This window comes from Stegostoma tigrinum, chromosome 13 (assembly GCF_030684315.1).
Source record: "Stegostoma tigrinum isolate sSteTig4 chromosome 13, sSteTig4.hap1, whole genome shotgun sequence".
NCBI lineage: Eukaryota > Metazoa > Chordata > Chondrichthyes > Orectolobiformes > Stegostomatidae > Stegostoma > Stegostoma tigrinum.
The window spans coordinates 21,843,521-21,859,363 of record NC_081366.1 but is presented as its reverse complement, the minus strand read 5'-3'; the positions used below and the strand labels follow the sequence as shown (position 1 = coordinate 21,859,363).

At 39.9% G+C, this 15,843-nt stretch overlaps 2 protein-coding genes across 5 annotated transcripts in view; one reads left to right on the top strand and one right to left on the bottom strand.

Moving 5' to 3' along the window:
- The window catches only part of si:dkeyp-23e4.3 (rho GTPase-activating protein 7), a 178,975-nt gene extending 174,331 nt beyond the window's left edge, over positions 1-4,644 (top strand). For both annotated transcript variants that reach the window (XM_048543214.2, XM_048543215.2), the window contains exon 14: positions 1,769-4,644. In XM_048543214.2, coding sequence (XP_048399171.1) covers positions 1,769-1,886 — 118 coding nt within the window. In that variant the 3' untranslated portion in view covers positions 1,887-4,644. The remainder of the gene's footprint in view (positions 1-1,768) is intronic.
- Positions 4,645-4,665: 21 nt separating this feature from the next.
- Positions 4,666-15,843, bottom strand: part of rars1 (arginyl-tRNA synthetase 1) — a 46,726-nt gene continuing 35,548 nt past the window's right edge. For all 3 annotated transcript variants that reach the window (XM_048543216.2, XM_048543217.2, XM_059650605.1), the window contains 4 exons: positions 15,612-15,717; positions 9,626-9,798; positions 6,515-6,762; positions 4,666-5,536 (listed from right to left, as the gene is read on the bottom strand). In XM_048543216.2, the coding sequence (XP_048399173.1) occupies positions 5,427-5,536; positions 6,515-6,762; positions 9,626-9,798; positions 15,612-15,717 (637 nt within the window). In that variant the 3' untranslated portion in view covers positions 4,666-5,426. The remainder of the gene's footprint in view (positions 5,537-6,514; positions 6,763-9,625; positions 9,799-15,611; positions 15,718-15,843) is intronic.

The following is a 15,843-nucleotide window of genomic DNA, read 5'->3' as shown; positions in this document are numbered from 1 at the left end:
AGTTGCTATCTGGGGAGGAATGAAAATGCCAAGTATTAATTAAATGAAGAGTGATTGTGGAATTCCGAGGTATAGAAGGATCCAGAGTTCCAGTGCATGTTTTGTATCTACAATCAAGTAAGGTAATGAGATGCTATGTTTTATTATGAGAGAAATTGAATGTAACATTATGATGTTATGCTTCATCTATGCAAGACAATGATAAGGCTATATTCACAAATATTGTGTGCAGTTTTGGTTTCCATATTTAAGAATGCATTGGAGATGGTTCAGAGAAGGTTTATTAGATTGATATCTGGACGAACAGATTAATTTGAGGATAGGTTGGTCAGGCTAGGTTTCTTTTCCTTTCTGTTTACAAGTGAGGTGTGAGCTGATTTGAAGTGTATAAGATCCTGAACTGACTTGACAAAGTGGATTTGGAAAAGATGTTTCCTTCTGTGGATTAATAGGAACACTGTTTTAAAAACAGAACTTCTTTGGGTTGGTGAGACAGGTTTTTCGAGGGTTGTGTGACTTTGGAATTCTCCTGCTCCTGAAGATGAAATAATTAAATACTTTTAGGGCAGCAGTGCATTCATTGTTAAAAGAAGAGGGAAGCAAGCGTTTTGAACACGCATCGCATGCACACACCAGCCGAGACCTTGGTAGAAGGATGTTCTGCCCTGAAGAAGATGTGAATGACCAAATGCACCATCAGAACACTATTTAATCACTGGCCTGACCTTGAGAATCCTATGAATGGTAACATGGTCACCAAAAGAGCAAGCTACATATGTTTGCTTAGTTGGGCCAAATTAAACACTGAATCCAGAATAGATTTCACAGCAATTGCTATTTGATGTAGCTAGTTTTTGACACCGTCTAAGTGTTAAGACTAAAGTTGTTCCGAGATTACCAGGAGACTGCCTCGGTGCCAAACAACCACATTCCAGTGGTTCGTAAGACCGTGATTTACATGAATACCCATTATCTACGCTTTTGACATGACTTAATCAAGAAATCTTCACCAGAAAATAACACCCATATTGTAGTATTATTAACAGGTCTAACATTGTTACATCATCCTTTTAGATGAATGCCTTGACAATTCAAAGATCATGTGTGTACTGAATGCAGTAAATCAATGGTTGTACAAACTGTGTCTGTCAAAGAGTGGAAATGTGTGCTACTTTGTCTGATAATGAAATATCAAATTGTAGTATGCTTAGTACAGAAACATCAGATGATTCAGAAAAATGCAGAATGTTTAACTTATTGGATGAAGAGTGTTATGACCAGACCCCAAAGAGGTTCCCCAATTTATGGTCCCAGACAGGATACCCCAAATGGTTTAGGATCCTGGGTAAAGACAATTTAAATTACCAATGATCCTTTCTCTTCTTATTTCAAAATCATGACAGTCCACATACAGGCAATTCTGATTTTACATTCTGTAAAACTGACCCTATTTTTGGAAGGATTTTGTAGACTTCATAAATTGACTCATACGCCGCAATCCACTGCAACTTTGCAGCCTAAACTTCATCCTTGTATAGTAGATTAGTCTATCCTGTAACTGTTGCATCTGATTTTTTTTTAAAATGAGCATGTGCACGAACCATGCTTTGCAGGATATAAAGTTTGTTCTAATTTATTGAAGACTTTTAAACAGTTCACCAAGAAATGTGATATAAATGCAAACTGTTATTTTAGAGGACTAGAAATTATGATGCAAGCCAAAATACAAAGCCTTGCCCACTCATCCTGTTGTCCTGGTTTCTTCCAGAGGACGAACCCCAGAATGGTACAACAAAGTATTTGGCCATTGCTGTGCTGCTGAACTCCTCAAGATTAGAGACTCCTTCGCAGTACCTGATGCTGAATTACGGGAAACACAAATTTGAAACAATCATGCTGTTCAATAAGTGTTTTGATCAACCCAACAATACTGTGTAAGTGCCATTCATCTGCAACTGGCATATCAAACCAGCAACTGCAATGGTAATGGCAGATGAAACTGGGGACATTTGGAAAGCGCAAACACCCAAAGCAAACTCCCTCAGCTCCTGATTTCATGGGGGTGGGAGGGTAAATGTGTTGGGGATGGGGAAAGTGGGCTTTAAAAACATACTAACGCACATGACTAATAATGGGAGTTTATAGGTCATAAATGTTTTGCTATTGAAATTGTTGTAGTTTGGTCAAATAAGTTCTGCATCCTCATCGTAAGTATTTCTTCAGTACCTTTTTGACATGTAAGCATCATTTCGGCTTCTACAAAGGAGGCTGTAGACTGGCTGGGAACAACATCCATAGCAAGCTCTCAACTTTCAAACAACAAGTATAACAAGCCGCTGGCTAGTTGCTGTGCGTGACATCGCATGTCAACATGCAAGTACTGGGTTCATCAACACCTCACTAAGAGGAAACTGAGATGTCTGTAATGGCAGAGGCCTGTGAAAACACTTATCTTCCACTCCTAGAAAGATTTTTCAACTAATTTCACATTTTAGGATTGCTGGTTTCTTAACCAATCTTTGTCAAGGTTACTTATAATAAATTCTCTTTAAAACTCTGGTACTGTAGGTCAACAAAACACCAAAAAGCAAAGGCTCTCTGTCTCTACTTGAAAAATAATAATCTAATTATGTGCCTCTTCAACAGAAAATATCCACTGTACCTGTGTGGTCACCTGATTGTCATAATGCTATTGTAACTGGTTTATGATACAAATCCTTCTTTCATTCTGTATAAATAGAGGGGATGACAGTGAGTGCAGTCAAATAATCATGACCACTCACTTTATTTTTGCCATTTTATTTTAACTGATGTTAGGTGTGCTATGAGTTCATAGCCCAATGTATTAACTTCAAAATATTTTACTATCTCCATTGGCTGCTTAATTTCTATTGTCAATAAAATCTGCATATGACTGGTTTTAAACAAAAAAGGAAAAAAATTCTAGAAAATACGGAGTACTTCGGGCAGTACCTGTTGAGGGATGACTGGGCTGCTTTTTTTTTCAGTGGACTGAAGGCCTTTTTCTATCTCCCTTCCTGCCCCACCCCGCAACCCCATCCCCAAACACACCTCCTAGCCCTTCATGTGATTGGCTGGCAGCTGTGTGCAGCAGGACTTTCTCTTACCTAAGAAGTGGTAAACTCTCCTCAAAGCCTTTAAAACTAGTCCAGAAATGACTTTAGGGCAGTAATCTATACCATAGGTGGTCTGCCTCTTCAACATGTTAGCCAGGGTGGTGGGAGCCACATTTCCCCAACATTGATGTTTCAGGTCTTGACCTTTTCTTTGACCATCTGAAACATTAAGTCTGTTTATCTCCCATTGCTATCAAACCTGAATTGCCAGCATTTGCAATATTCTACCTTTTGTAGTGCAACTCTGGCACTTCTCCCCAACTCCTGAGACTGTCACCCTCCTCGTAGCAATGTCTTGGCAAACTGCATCAAAAACAATGGCCAACATGACCAGAAGCTTTCTTAATTGTATAAAACTTTACAGATGAAAAGGAACTACCTGACAAGTTGACAACTGAATTTAAAAAGTGAAGATTTTAATTTGTGGTGTGAAAGTTGACCCAAACCAAAATGAGAATTGTATTATTTCACAGAACATTTGATTTACTTTTACTGAAACAAAGTTTTCTACATGGTTGTTTTAAGTTTCTATACTGTATGGCCTTTGGCAGATTTTAGGCTCTCTCTTGTCACTAAAGACAGAGCACAAGAGTGAGTGAGAAGATAGAAGGTCTTTCTTCCACTTAAACCATACTGCGTAATTGAAGAATTTGGAACTTGTGCTACATTGGTTCAAGCAAACTACCACCAGTTTCTGCATCAAAGAAACTAATTTTTTTTTTAAAAATTTGGCCTGGTTCTTCATATTGCTGGTGTTTACTATTCAGATTGCACAGGGCACATCTCAGTATAACTGTAACAACTGGAGTGCCCATTTTACCAAGTTAAAATTAACCCCTTGTTCACTGCTTTAGTTTTTAAGAATAAACAGACAAGAGTAATGATGTACACCTTGAAGTAATAGGGCCAGTCACCTATACAAATGGTGATTGGCAGAGAAAGACTGGAAAGAACAATGATGCTGAATGTCAAATAGGGCCAATTATAAACTAAACAAATCTCCTGTACCAGTACTGATTCCATTCCTATTCCTTGCAACAAGTATAACAATTCTATATCTTTTGGTATCATTTATTAAAGATAATACTCCAAATGGTAACTTCAAGGATACCTGAGCTGTTGATCACTTTTTCAGTTGGTATAAGACCTGTCTTTCAACATGCTGGATTTTTTTAAAGTTGCAGTTATTTATGTTGTGTAACATTTGATTTTTATTAATAATGTCAAGATTAAGAAATCAAATTACATTTTTATCTATTTATGTACATCAATACATTTTGTACTTTCATTATGTAAATATATTTCCTGCATCATAAATTCAGTCCATCTGCTTATTAAATATGCAATGATGAAAGCAACTGTCAATATCTCAGCTCCCTTTTGTCTTGTCCGTCAGAGTAAGATTACATGCAGAAACACCATGTTTCCCCTCCTGTGCAATTTCTTTGCCTTATTCAAGGTGTGAACAGGGCAAAAGAAACATGTTGTGCAATACATCATTAAGAAGAAAGGGCCAGCAATCAATTACTTTCAAGATGGAATTGGATTTTTAATCGAAATTGGAATCAGGGTTATACAACAGTTGAGATCACTTCTAGAATTGTTTACAAACTGAACAAATACACTATTCACACTTCTAATGAGAAATCACTCATCAGAATTGAGATGTTAACACAGGTTTGGTAGCATCTGTGCCAAGAAAGCCGAGTTTTGCCAGCTTTTGTTTTGGATCTCCAACTTGTTCCATGTTAATTCCTTCATGACCTTTTGGGTTGCACTGATCAGGTTAGCAATGACCTTGAAGTGGTAGTGTTGGTGAACTGCCTTCTTCAATAAGTATTGTCAACTTGGTATCCCTATACCCACATCTAGAATTTCAGGATTTTGATTTAGTGCCATTGATTATTGTTCTAAGTCTGAAAGGTGTGTAGCTTGGCTTGAAACAAGTGGTGGTACTCTCCCATGTTTTTTCAGCAAAAAGTGGTGGCTAAATGTGACCAAATCTATTCATTTGACATAAGGGTTGCTGTTAGCTTTCCTGCTGTATTTCCTTGCAACATCCAGAAGGGGATGGCATGTATGTAACAAAAATACATGTTCTGTTTGAAAGTATATAAAGTCTGGTACAGCTACAGTTTTGCTTACAGCAAGATTAGGTGAAATGTGAGACTAAATACACAAAATCATCTCATTCAATGTTAGCACATAGTGGGGTGAGATACAATTAACATGCTTTTTACTGTAACCTTTTAAGAAAGATTTAGGAAAGCAATGGTCACTGTAGCAAAATTACATCTTCTGAACAGGTTTGATTCCCAGGATAGCAAAACTCTTTGCCATGACAGCAGCAGTGGCATCGCACAGCAGCATTCTCCACATGTTCACTTTTATAACATCACCTGAATGAAAAGGAAACACATTGTAATGTTTGATTATTCAACCTGTTTGAAAATCCATTACACACAGTTAGAGCCTAAAAGAGCCCACTGATCTGCATTTAGCCAGTGTTTGTTATTGTCATTGTGGCCGTAAGCTCCACAAAAATCTAAACATGATCTTTCAATATTCATCTTTTTGAAATAATAAACAGATTTTTGCACCTTTAAAAATCTCATGTATTGTAATGTATTGTACATTGTTGAAGTGAGCAATATAATGTTAGCTTTTTGGAAACAAACGGAGAATCTGAAAGTGAATAGCATCAAGCATCTTTTGAGTTAAGCAAATTTATTCCAGGCACTGATTTGTTAACTTTTTTTAAAAAAATGCTACGAGTGCCAAGAGGTAGCAGAGTGTGGAAAATATGCAGAAGCTCCAGACAAAGTATCTCTGCCACCCCACCCCACCCCACACACACACACACAAAACTATGAGACCTTTAAAGAAAGAAATCATTAAAACTGAAATCAACGTCATCCCACAGGTAAGTGTCACAGCAAAGCAAAAATAAAGATGGAAAGTTATTTTTCCATCAGTTTTTTTTTAAAAGTCTGCACTATTTAACCTGTATATTTTCTTTTCTAGCTTTTGTTTATCGTTAAACAGTTTGTTTGTGTTCTGTTTTCTGGGTATAGTTTAAGATGCATAAATCAGAAATCCTTTTCACTAGCTTGTTAAAGTGTCACAATGAGGCTCTTGTTTTTTAAAAAAAAAACTGGTATGAGTTTCTTTTTGTCCTAAGGTGCAATCAGTCAAGCAAATTTGGTGGTTTCACTGGGCTATATATACACTTATATATTCGGTGACAGCATGTGAAATAGTGGGGCATGATTACTGGTGCATATTTCAATTTTCCACTTTGAGGAGTTGATACTTTGACCATGGAAAAGTGGTGAAATCTAAAACTACCCAACAAGCAAAAATGTAGTTTAACTTACCAGTTTGCCTATCCTTCTCTACACAGTAACAGTTGTCATAGAACTCTGTGAAAGTTGTGGCCAGTTCGAAGAGGTAGTCACAGAGGCTATGTAGATATAGGTCATCCAGGATTTTGTTAATGATTTCTGGGAATCGCAGAATGCATTTACCCAACTTCCATTCTTTGTCATGATTTAGCAGGATGGTTGTTTCTCTAGCTGCTTTCTGCAAGGTTACATCATCAATGTTTGCCAGTCGGGTTATGGATCTAGAAAAGATTTTTACTTGTAAAACTAAGATTGTGAATGCAATGTCATCTTCATTAATCCACTGCATATTGAGAAACCCATCTGATTTCTTTTTCTGTAATACACCACACCGTCACTTTAGCACTTCCATGGAATGGACTTGAAAGATTTAACAATGGCACTCTCCTTTATCAAGTATGGGACAAATTCAGACATATGTGTGACAGTATATTTAAAAAAATAACTAGCAATTTCAAAAGACCTGTGGTTTTGATACTACTGCCCCATTAGCATGGTAGATTACCTATTCCTAAATCCATAGGATTCTGTAATATGTTTGCTGACTCGCCAATTAAACTTTCTTTATAAGAAATCAAGCAAGTCTGCTGCTTTCCATTCTACGATGTAGTAAGGTTAACTCCAATATTTAAATAAAATCCTTCTATGCACCTCCAAGTTGAATCCACGTGACCTATCAAAGGTAGCAAAAGCATGAAGGGGACCAATACCACTGAATGCATTTCATCCTAACTGACATTCCATGACTGAACTTGGAAAGCAAATTTGAGTCATCAATGTTCTGATTTTTCCTGAAACAGGCAAATTCATAGAAGTTTTAAAATGGAGACTTGATGGGTTGAATAAGGAGAAACTATTTGCTCTGGCAAAGTAGTAATGGATAACTAAACTTTGTGCCTAAAACAGAGGGAAAAACAATCAACATTAACATCTAGGTAGGTTCATGACATGTGAAATTGATAAAACAAGGAGTTGAGAGAGACCAAAATCTCCTTTTTAAGGTTAAATTGGATTAATATTTGAAGCAGGGAAAGTACAGGACTTTTAGTATATGCCACTATCGAACCAATATTGTTGGATTCTGACTTGCATGATGTTATATGGATCTCTAGCAGCTGAACTCTAGTACTGCAGCAGCACAATATTCCAGATCTACAGCCGTTTTGTCTTTTTTTAAAAAAATTGTTGATCGGAGGTTAGTTTACTGACCACGCCTTGATTTTCCTGAAAAATATGATTATTGGCCACCTTTTCATCTATTGTGAATCATTTGGTGCAGGTTATCCCCGAACACCATTTAGCTAAGGACTTCTACAATTTTGGCCCAGCAATGATAAAGAACAAATAATAAAGTGCCCAATCAGGAGGGTGACAGATCCAGAGGTGCTCCTGTGTCAACCCCTCATTCTTTTAGCTAAGCAATATATGAACTGGGGAGGTGGTACATTGCATTCTGTTGATGATACAAGAACACGGTGGCTCAGTGGTTAGCACTGCTGCCTCACAGTGCCAGGGACCCGGGTTCAATTCCACCCTCCGGCAACTGTCTGTGTGGAGTTTGCACGTTCTTCCCCGCGACTGCGTGAGTTTCCTCTCAGTCCAAAGATGTGCGGGTTAGGTGGATTGGCTGTGTCAAATTGCCCGTAGTTTTCAGTAATGTGTAGATTAGGTGGGTCATGGGGGATGGGTCTGGGTGGAATAGCGTGGATTTGTTGGGCTGAAGTGCCTGTTTCCACATTGTAGGGATTCTATGAACAGATTTGTGGAGAGAGTGAAAGTTTACGCTGGTGGATAGCATCCCAGTCTAGGGATATTTTGTCCTAGTTTCAGGCTCACATGTAGGCACAGCTGTAATAATCTAGATCAAATTGTTGGTTTCTACCTAACAGATTGTGAAAATGCTTACAAGAGGCAGAAAACTGATTCACTCACTGAAGAATACCCTGCTTTTCACATGCCACAGAATTGTCCAGCCGTGTTTGATTTAATGAGGGAAGAAATTTGATGACGGTAATGATGTTTGAATGTCAAGCTGTGATTAAATTCTCTTCTTTGAAATGGTACTTTTTGCCTTTCACTTTGTTTTGTAACCCAAACTTGAACATTATTCAGAAAATGCTGCGGGTATGACTTTGATTAGACAATATGTCCACTTTTTAAGTTCAGAATTGGGAGTAAAGTCACTAATAAAGCATCTGAAGGTTGGTGTTCCTTAGACATTGCCTTGATGAAACAACAGAGCTGAAATAACCTTCCACCTTCTATTATACAACATATACCTCCAATTTTATAAGACCTCCTGGATGTCAGTCACACATAATAAAATGTGATGAGAATATTGTTTACGTGAAGTCTATCTGATGGCTCCCTATGTTTTTGTCAAAAATAGGTCTTCGAATAAAGTTCAAGATAGAACTAAAAAAAAAATGTTCCTATTAAATACTGAAGTGGTCAAAAAGTGGGCTATGTTACTGTAATTGCTAGAGAATTGTTATAATTGATATTCCCTCTAGTTTCTCCAACTGCTCCGAGGACCTTTTTGAGGTCTGTACTTGGCAGCGGCTGGAGAAGCTGGAAGTGAATGCTGATTGACGTTTGTGGGCCCTTGGAGTGGTCGCACAATTGAGTGGGAGTGCCGATTGAAAGCTGTTATGGTTATGGTCAGTTGGGTTTCTGTTTGTAACAAGTTGTCTTCAGATAAATGTGTTCTTTATTACAGAAGTTTCTGCAAATGAGTGAACTTTCAAGAATAAACATTTTTCAAAAATGTATCTTCACGACAAACATGAAATAATGTTGATGAACTGCTCTTACAGATCTCTGAGAACCTCTAGTGGTACAAACTAGATACTGAAGCCTCAAATGTACCAAAACAGACACACAAAATGCTAGAAAAACCTTAACTCTGGCAATAGCTGTGGAGAGAAAGTTAATGTTTTGAATCTAATATGACTCCTCCACAGATATTACATATTATACGTATTACCACTAGTGTGGTAATGGTAATGGAAACTGCTGAGTTACCCAGGAAGCTGACAAACCTGACCATATCTTAAGAGTAACATGTCTTCAGCGGTATCTCACCTGATTCTGGTGAAGGCGTACAACAAATAGGCTGCAGTATTTCCCCTGTCATCCAACATTTTATCAAAAGAGAAGATATAGTCATTGGTCCTATTATGAGAAAGGTCAGCATATTTGATACAGCCAAATGCAACAGCTTCCTTTGCTGCCTTAAGCTCATCAGGTGTCAATACCTATACAAGGGAGGGGAAACAAAGAATAACCAGTTGTGTATACTGCAGGTCACAGAAAACCATTCAGCCCACGGATAGAAAAACTGAAACATGAAGAAAACAAGCTAACAGACTTGGTACACTTTCTTCTACTTTGCCTGGGTGTGCTGTTTTGACCAGATTTTCCTTATACTCTCTACCACCCCACATTTGCTCTCTTTTGGAGAGCAATGGATCAGTGACAATATGGCTAAATAATTAATCCAGAAACTCAGCCTATGTCCTGGGTTCAAAGCCTGCCACTGTGCATGGTGGAATGTGAATTAATGATAATTTTGAAAGGCTGCAGAGGAGATTTACTAGGATGTTGCCTGGTATGGAGGGAAGGTCTTACGAGGAAAGGCTGAGGGACTTGAGGCTGTTTTCATTAGAGAGAAGGTTGAGAGGTGACTTAATTGAAACATATAAAATAATCAGAGGGTTAGATATGGTGGATAGGGAGAGCCTTTTTCCTAGGATGGTGACGGTGAGCATGAGGGGGCATAGCTTTAAATTGAGGGGTGAAAGATATAGGACAAACGTCAGAGGTAGTTTCTTTACTCAGAGTAGCAAGGGAATGGATCGCTTTGCCTGCAACGGTAGTAGATTCGCCAACTTTAAGTACATTTAATTTGTCATTGGACAAGCATATGGACGTACATGGAATAGTGTAGGTTAGATGGGCTTCAGATCGGTATGACAGGTCAGCACAACATCGAGGGCTGAAGGGCCTGTACTGTGCTGTAATGTTCTAATCTAATGATGACCACAAAACCATTGTCAATTGTTGGGGAAACCCATCTGGCTCACCAATGTCCTTCAGGAATGGTAATCTGCCATCCTCATCTGGTCTGGCCTACGTATGACTGTATAGTCACAGCAGCAATGTGACTGACTCTTAGTTATATCAATTGCTACAAACATAAAAATGAAACTGGCAGACCACCTGCCATTGACTTTGGACAGGTTTTGTTGTCTTTTCTGATACTTACCAATCCTGCAAAGTCCTCCTTACGAATATCGAGGGGCTACTGCCAAAATTGGGAGAGCCGTCTCTCAGACGAGGTAAGCAACAGTCATACTCTCAGAAACATACCTTACAGTGTCTTAGAAACCACCCTCCCACTGATTGGAACAGACTCAGGAGAGGTGGCAGCTAATGCATACACTCAGGAGTGAGTTGTGCTGTGAGTCCTCAACTTTGCTTCCGGACCCCAGGAAATCTCATGATATCAGGTTAAACATGGGCAAGGAAACCTCCTGCTGATTACCATGTGTCATCCTCCCTCAGCTGATGAATCAATTCTCTTCTATGTTGAATAATACTTGGAAGCAGTAGGGTGGTAAAGGTGCAAACGTTGACATTTTAATATCCACCACTAGAAGTAGCTTGACAGCAGCACTACTGATCGATCTGGTCAGGCCCTAAAGGGAATAGCTGCTGGGCTAGGTCTGTGGTAGGTAGTGATGGAACCAATAAGAGGGACCACTCCGAAGTCCTGCCTACACACTGAGAATACCCTCCATTGTGTTGCATAGCACTATTGTTATGCCAAATGGAACAAACTTCAAACAGGCTTAGTGATATTCTGGGCATCCATGAGGGGCTGCTGGCCATCAACAGCAGCAGAACTGTACTTCAAAACCATCTGCAACCTCATGACCTGGTGTATCTCCCACTCAACCCTAGTTCAACAGAGAATGCAGGAGGCGATGCCAAACTGGTGAAGCTATCAAACAGCATAAGCAGTAAGTAACTGAGCTAAGCAATCCAACAACCAATGGATCCGATATAAGCTCTACAGACCAGCGACATTCAGTCATGAATGGTATTAGACAATTAAGCAACTCAGTGGAGATGGTGGCTCCACAAACAGCCCACCCTCAATGACTGAGAAGCCCAGTACATGGTCCATCTTAGCCTCCTCCAGTGATCCCCGGCATCTTGGATACCAGTCTTCAGCTGATTCGATTCACTCCACGTGATATTAAGAAATGATTGCAATAAAAAAGCCAGAATCTCCAAAGGCCATGGGCCCTGCCAACATTCTGGCAATAATAGTGAAGCCGCTGCCCTAGCCAAGCTCTTCCAGTACCGTTCCAACTGATATCTACCTAATAATACAGAGAATTGCCCAAGTATGTCTTCTTCACAAAACATTAGTCAAATCCAATTTATCCACTTCATGCCCAAAATTCTACTCTCTACCATCAGTATAGTGATGGAAGGTGTCATCGACAGTGTTATCAAGCAGCATGGCAATAATCTGATTACCGCCAGGGCCACTCAGCTCCTGACCTCACTGAAGCATTGGCTCAAACGTGGACAAAAAGAATTGAATTTCAGAGGTGAGGTAACAGTGACAGCCCTTGACATCAGTGGGTATCGGGGGAACTCTCTGCTGATTGGAGTAATATCTGGCACCCTGGAAGATGGGTGAAATTATTGAAGGTAAGGCATCACAGCTCTAAGAAATTTCTGCAGGAGTTCCTAACGGTAGCATCCTGGGTCCAGTTATTTTCAGCTACTTTGTCAATGACCGACCCTCCATCATAAGATCAGAACTGGGAATGGTCATCAATGAGTGCACAATGTTCAGCACCATTCACGAATCTTCAGATACTGAAGCAATCCATGTTCAAATGCACAAGTGGCAAATAACATTCTCAACCTCACTTTTCCGCCTGTTCCTGAAAACCTAACTCTTGCATGTAACTTATCTCCTGACTCTCTAAAGCCTGTCCATCATCCCCAAGACACTGGTCAGGAGCGTGATGCAGCATTTCCCCACTTGCTTGGATGAATGCAGCTTCAACAATATCCAGGAGCATCTAATCCCTCTACCAGCAAAGCTCAGTATCAGTAGTATCTGTATTATTTACAGGATGCACTACAGAAATTCACCGAAGATCTTTAGAAAGCATCTTCCAAATCCACAAACACTTCCACCTCACAGGACAAGGGCAGCAGTTGGTACATGAGAACACCAACACCTGCAAGTTCCCCTCCAAGCCTATCACCATCCCATCTTTGAAATATACTATTGTTTGCTGTGTATCAGTGTTGCTGGGTCCAAATCCTGGAATTTTCTCCTAAGGGCGTTGGGGTGAGCAGGTTCACCGACATCATCTTAAGGACAATTAGGGACAAGCAATGAATGCTGACGAGCCAATGATGTCCAAAAGTGAATAAAAATATATTTTATTACACTTACCACTTCAACTATTTACTCATTTCCCTTTTTAAGTAATTGACTGAGCATTCAGACGGTGAAGATAGATAAGTCCCCTGGGGCGGATGGGATTTATCCTCTGGAAAAACCAGGGAGGAGACTGCCGAGCCTTTGGCATTGATCTTCAACTCGTCATTGTCTACAGGAATAGTGCCAGATGACTGGAGGATAGCAAATGTGGTTCCCCTGTTCAAGAAGGGGAGTAGAGACAACCCTGGTAATTATACACCCGTAAGCCTTAACCTCAGTTGTTGGTAAAGTGTTGGAGAAGGTTATAAGGGATAGGATTTAGAATCATCTAGAAAAGAATAAATTGAGTAGGGATAGTCAGCACGGTTTTGTGAAGGGTAGGTCGTGCCTCACAAACCTTGAGTTCTTTGAGAAGGTGACCAAACAGGTAGTTGAGAGTAAACTGGTTGATGTGGTATATATGGATTTCAGCAAGGCGTTCGATAAGGTTCCCCACAATAGGCTATTGTACAAAATGCGGAGGAATGGAATTGTGGGAGATATAGCAGTTTGGATCGGAAATTGGCTAGCTGAAAGAAGACGGAGGGTGGTAGTTGATGGGAAATGTTCATACTGGAGACCAGTTACTAGTGGTGTACCGCAAGGGTTGGTGTTGGGTCCACTGCTGTTTGTCATTTTTATAAATGACCTGGATGAGGGCATAGAAGGATGGGTTAGTAAATTTGCAGACGACACTAAGGTCGGTAGAGTTGTGGATAGTGACGAAGGATGCTGTAGGTTGCAGAGAGACATAGAGAAGCTGCAGAGCTGGGCTGAGAGGTGGCAAATGGAGTTTAATGTAGACAAGTGTGAGGTGATGCACTTTGGTTGGAGTAACCAGAAGGCAAAGTACAGGGCTAATGGTAAGATTCTTAGTAGTGTAGATGAGCAGGGAGATCTCGGTGTCCATGTACACAGATCCTTGAAAGTTGCCACCCAGGTTGACAGGGCTGTTAAGAAGGCATACAGTGTTTTAGCTTTTATTAATAGAGGGATCGAGTTCCGGAACCAAGAGGTTATGGTGAAGCTGTACAAAACTCTGATGCGGCCGCACTTGGAGTATTGTGTACAGTTCTGGTCACCGCATTATAAGAAGGATGTGGAAGCTTTGGAAAGGGTGCAGAGGAGATTTACTAGGATGTTGCCTGGTATGGAGGGTAGGTCTTACGAGGAAAGGCTGAGGGACTTGAGGCTGTTTTCGTTAGAGAGAAGCAGGTTGAGAGGTGATTTAATTGAAACATATAAAATAATCAGAGGGTTAGATAGAGTGGATAGGGAGAGCCTTTTTCCTAGGATGGTGACGGCGAGCACGAGGGGGCATAGCTTTAAATTGAGGGGTGAAAGATATAGGACAGATGTCAGAGGTAGTTTCTTTACTCAGAGAGTAGTAAGGGAATGGAACACTTTGCCTGCAACGGTAGTAGATTCGCCAACTTTAGGTACATTTAAGTCGTCATTGGACAAGCATATGGACGTACATGGAATAGTGTAGGTTAGATAGGCTTCAGATCGGTATGACAGGTTGGCACAACATCGAGGGCCGAAGGGCCTGTACTGCGCTGTAATGTTCTATTCTACTACCACAGTCATGTATATGTCTTTTTTTTTTAATCCCCTACATTTCTGTTCCTTTGCATTTGTTGTTTTTCATTTCTAATTACTGCTCAGCTTCTGTTTTGTCCTGTTCTGATAAACGAGTTAAAACACTACCTTGATTGTCCTTTCCACTGATGTTGACAGGATTCAGTACTTACAAATGTTTCCAATTTATTTAAAATAAAGCTTCCATGGTCTTATTTTCCCACACCTCTGCAACCATTCCACATTTGAACATCAAACCACATTGCTTTCACCGTGCCACTGAGTCACAACAAGAACTGTTTAGACGCTAAGCTCTGGGATTTCTTCCTTAAACTGTTTCATGTAACATCCTCTTCTAAGTCTTTTCACAAACTTTGGGTCACCCACCTTGATAGCTAGCATTTTGGTTCAATGTCAAATTTTGTCTCACAATACCACTTCCGCAATGCCTTGGGACATTTTTCAATAGCACAGTGGCTCAGTGGTTAGCACTGCAGCCTCACAGTGCCAGGAACCCGGGTCTGATCCCACCCTCAGACGACTGTCTGTGTGGAGTTTGCACATTCTCCCCATGTTTTCGTGGATTTCCTCCGGGTACTCTGGTTTCCTCCCACAATCCAGGTGGACTGGCCATGCTAAATTGCCCATAGAGTTCAGGGATATGTAGATTAGGTGGATTATAGGGGAAAGGGGTCTGGGTGGGATACCTGTTGGGCCGAAGGGCCTGTTTCCACACTGTAGGGATTCTATGATAATGATGTATAAATAATAAAGCGTTGTAATCTGGAGAATATCTTTTTCATGACAAGTTTATCCTATCCTTTCCTCTTGTTTATTTAAGATAATCGGAGATAGAATTCCACTACCTCCATGAATACAACCATTCTCACCAGCTTGCCAAGTTTCTTTTAAGGTGAAGAAAAACTAAAAAGTAATGAGTAGCAAAGACTCCAGAAAACTAGAAGTCACTACCTTGTCTCGTTCCTTTGCCAACAGTTTTTCCATTGATCTTTTCAGACCCTCATTCAGTAGGTCGATCAATCGCACAGTTTCGCCTGACCTTGTCTTGAACTTCTTTCTATGAAAGAAGATAAAATTGTAATGTACAAAAATTCCCAAGTATTCTTTTGTTGCTGATCAAAATACTGACAACCCAATCGTTCTTCAAACTTTTTTTTAAGCTCCATGAAATCTGAGAGAACCT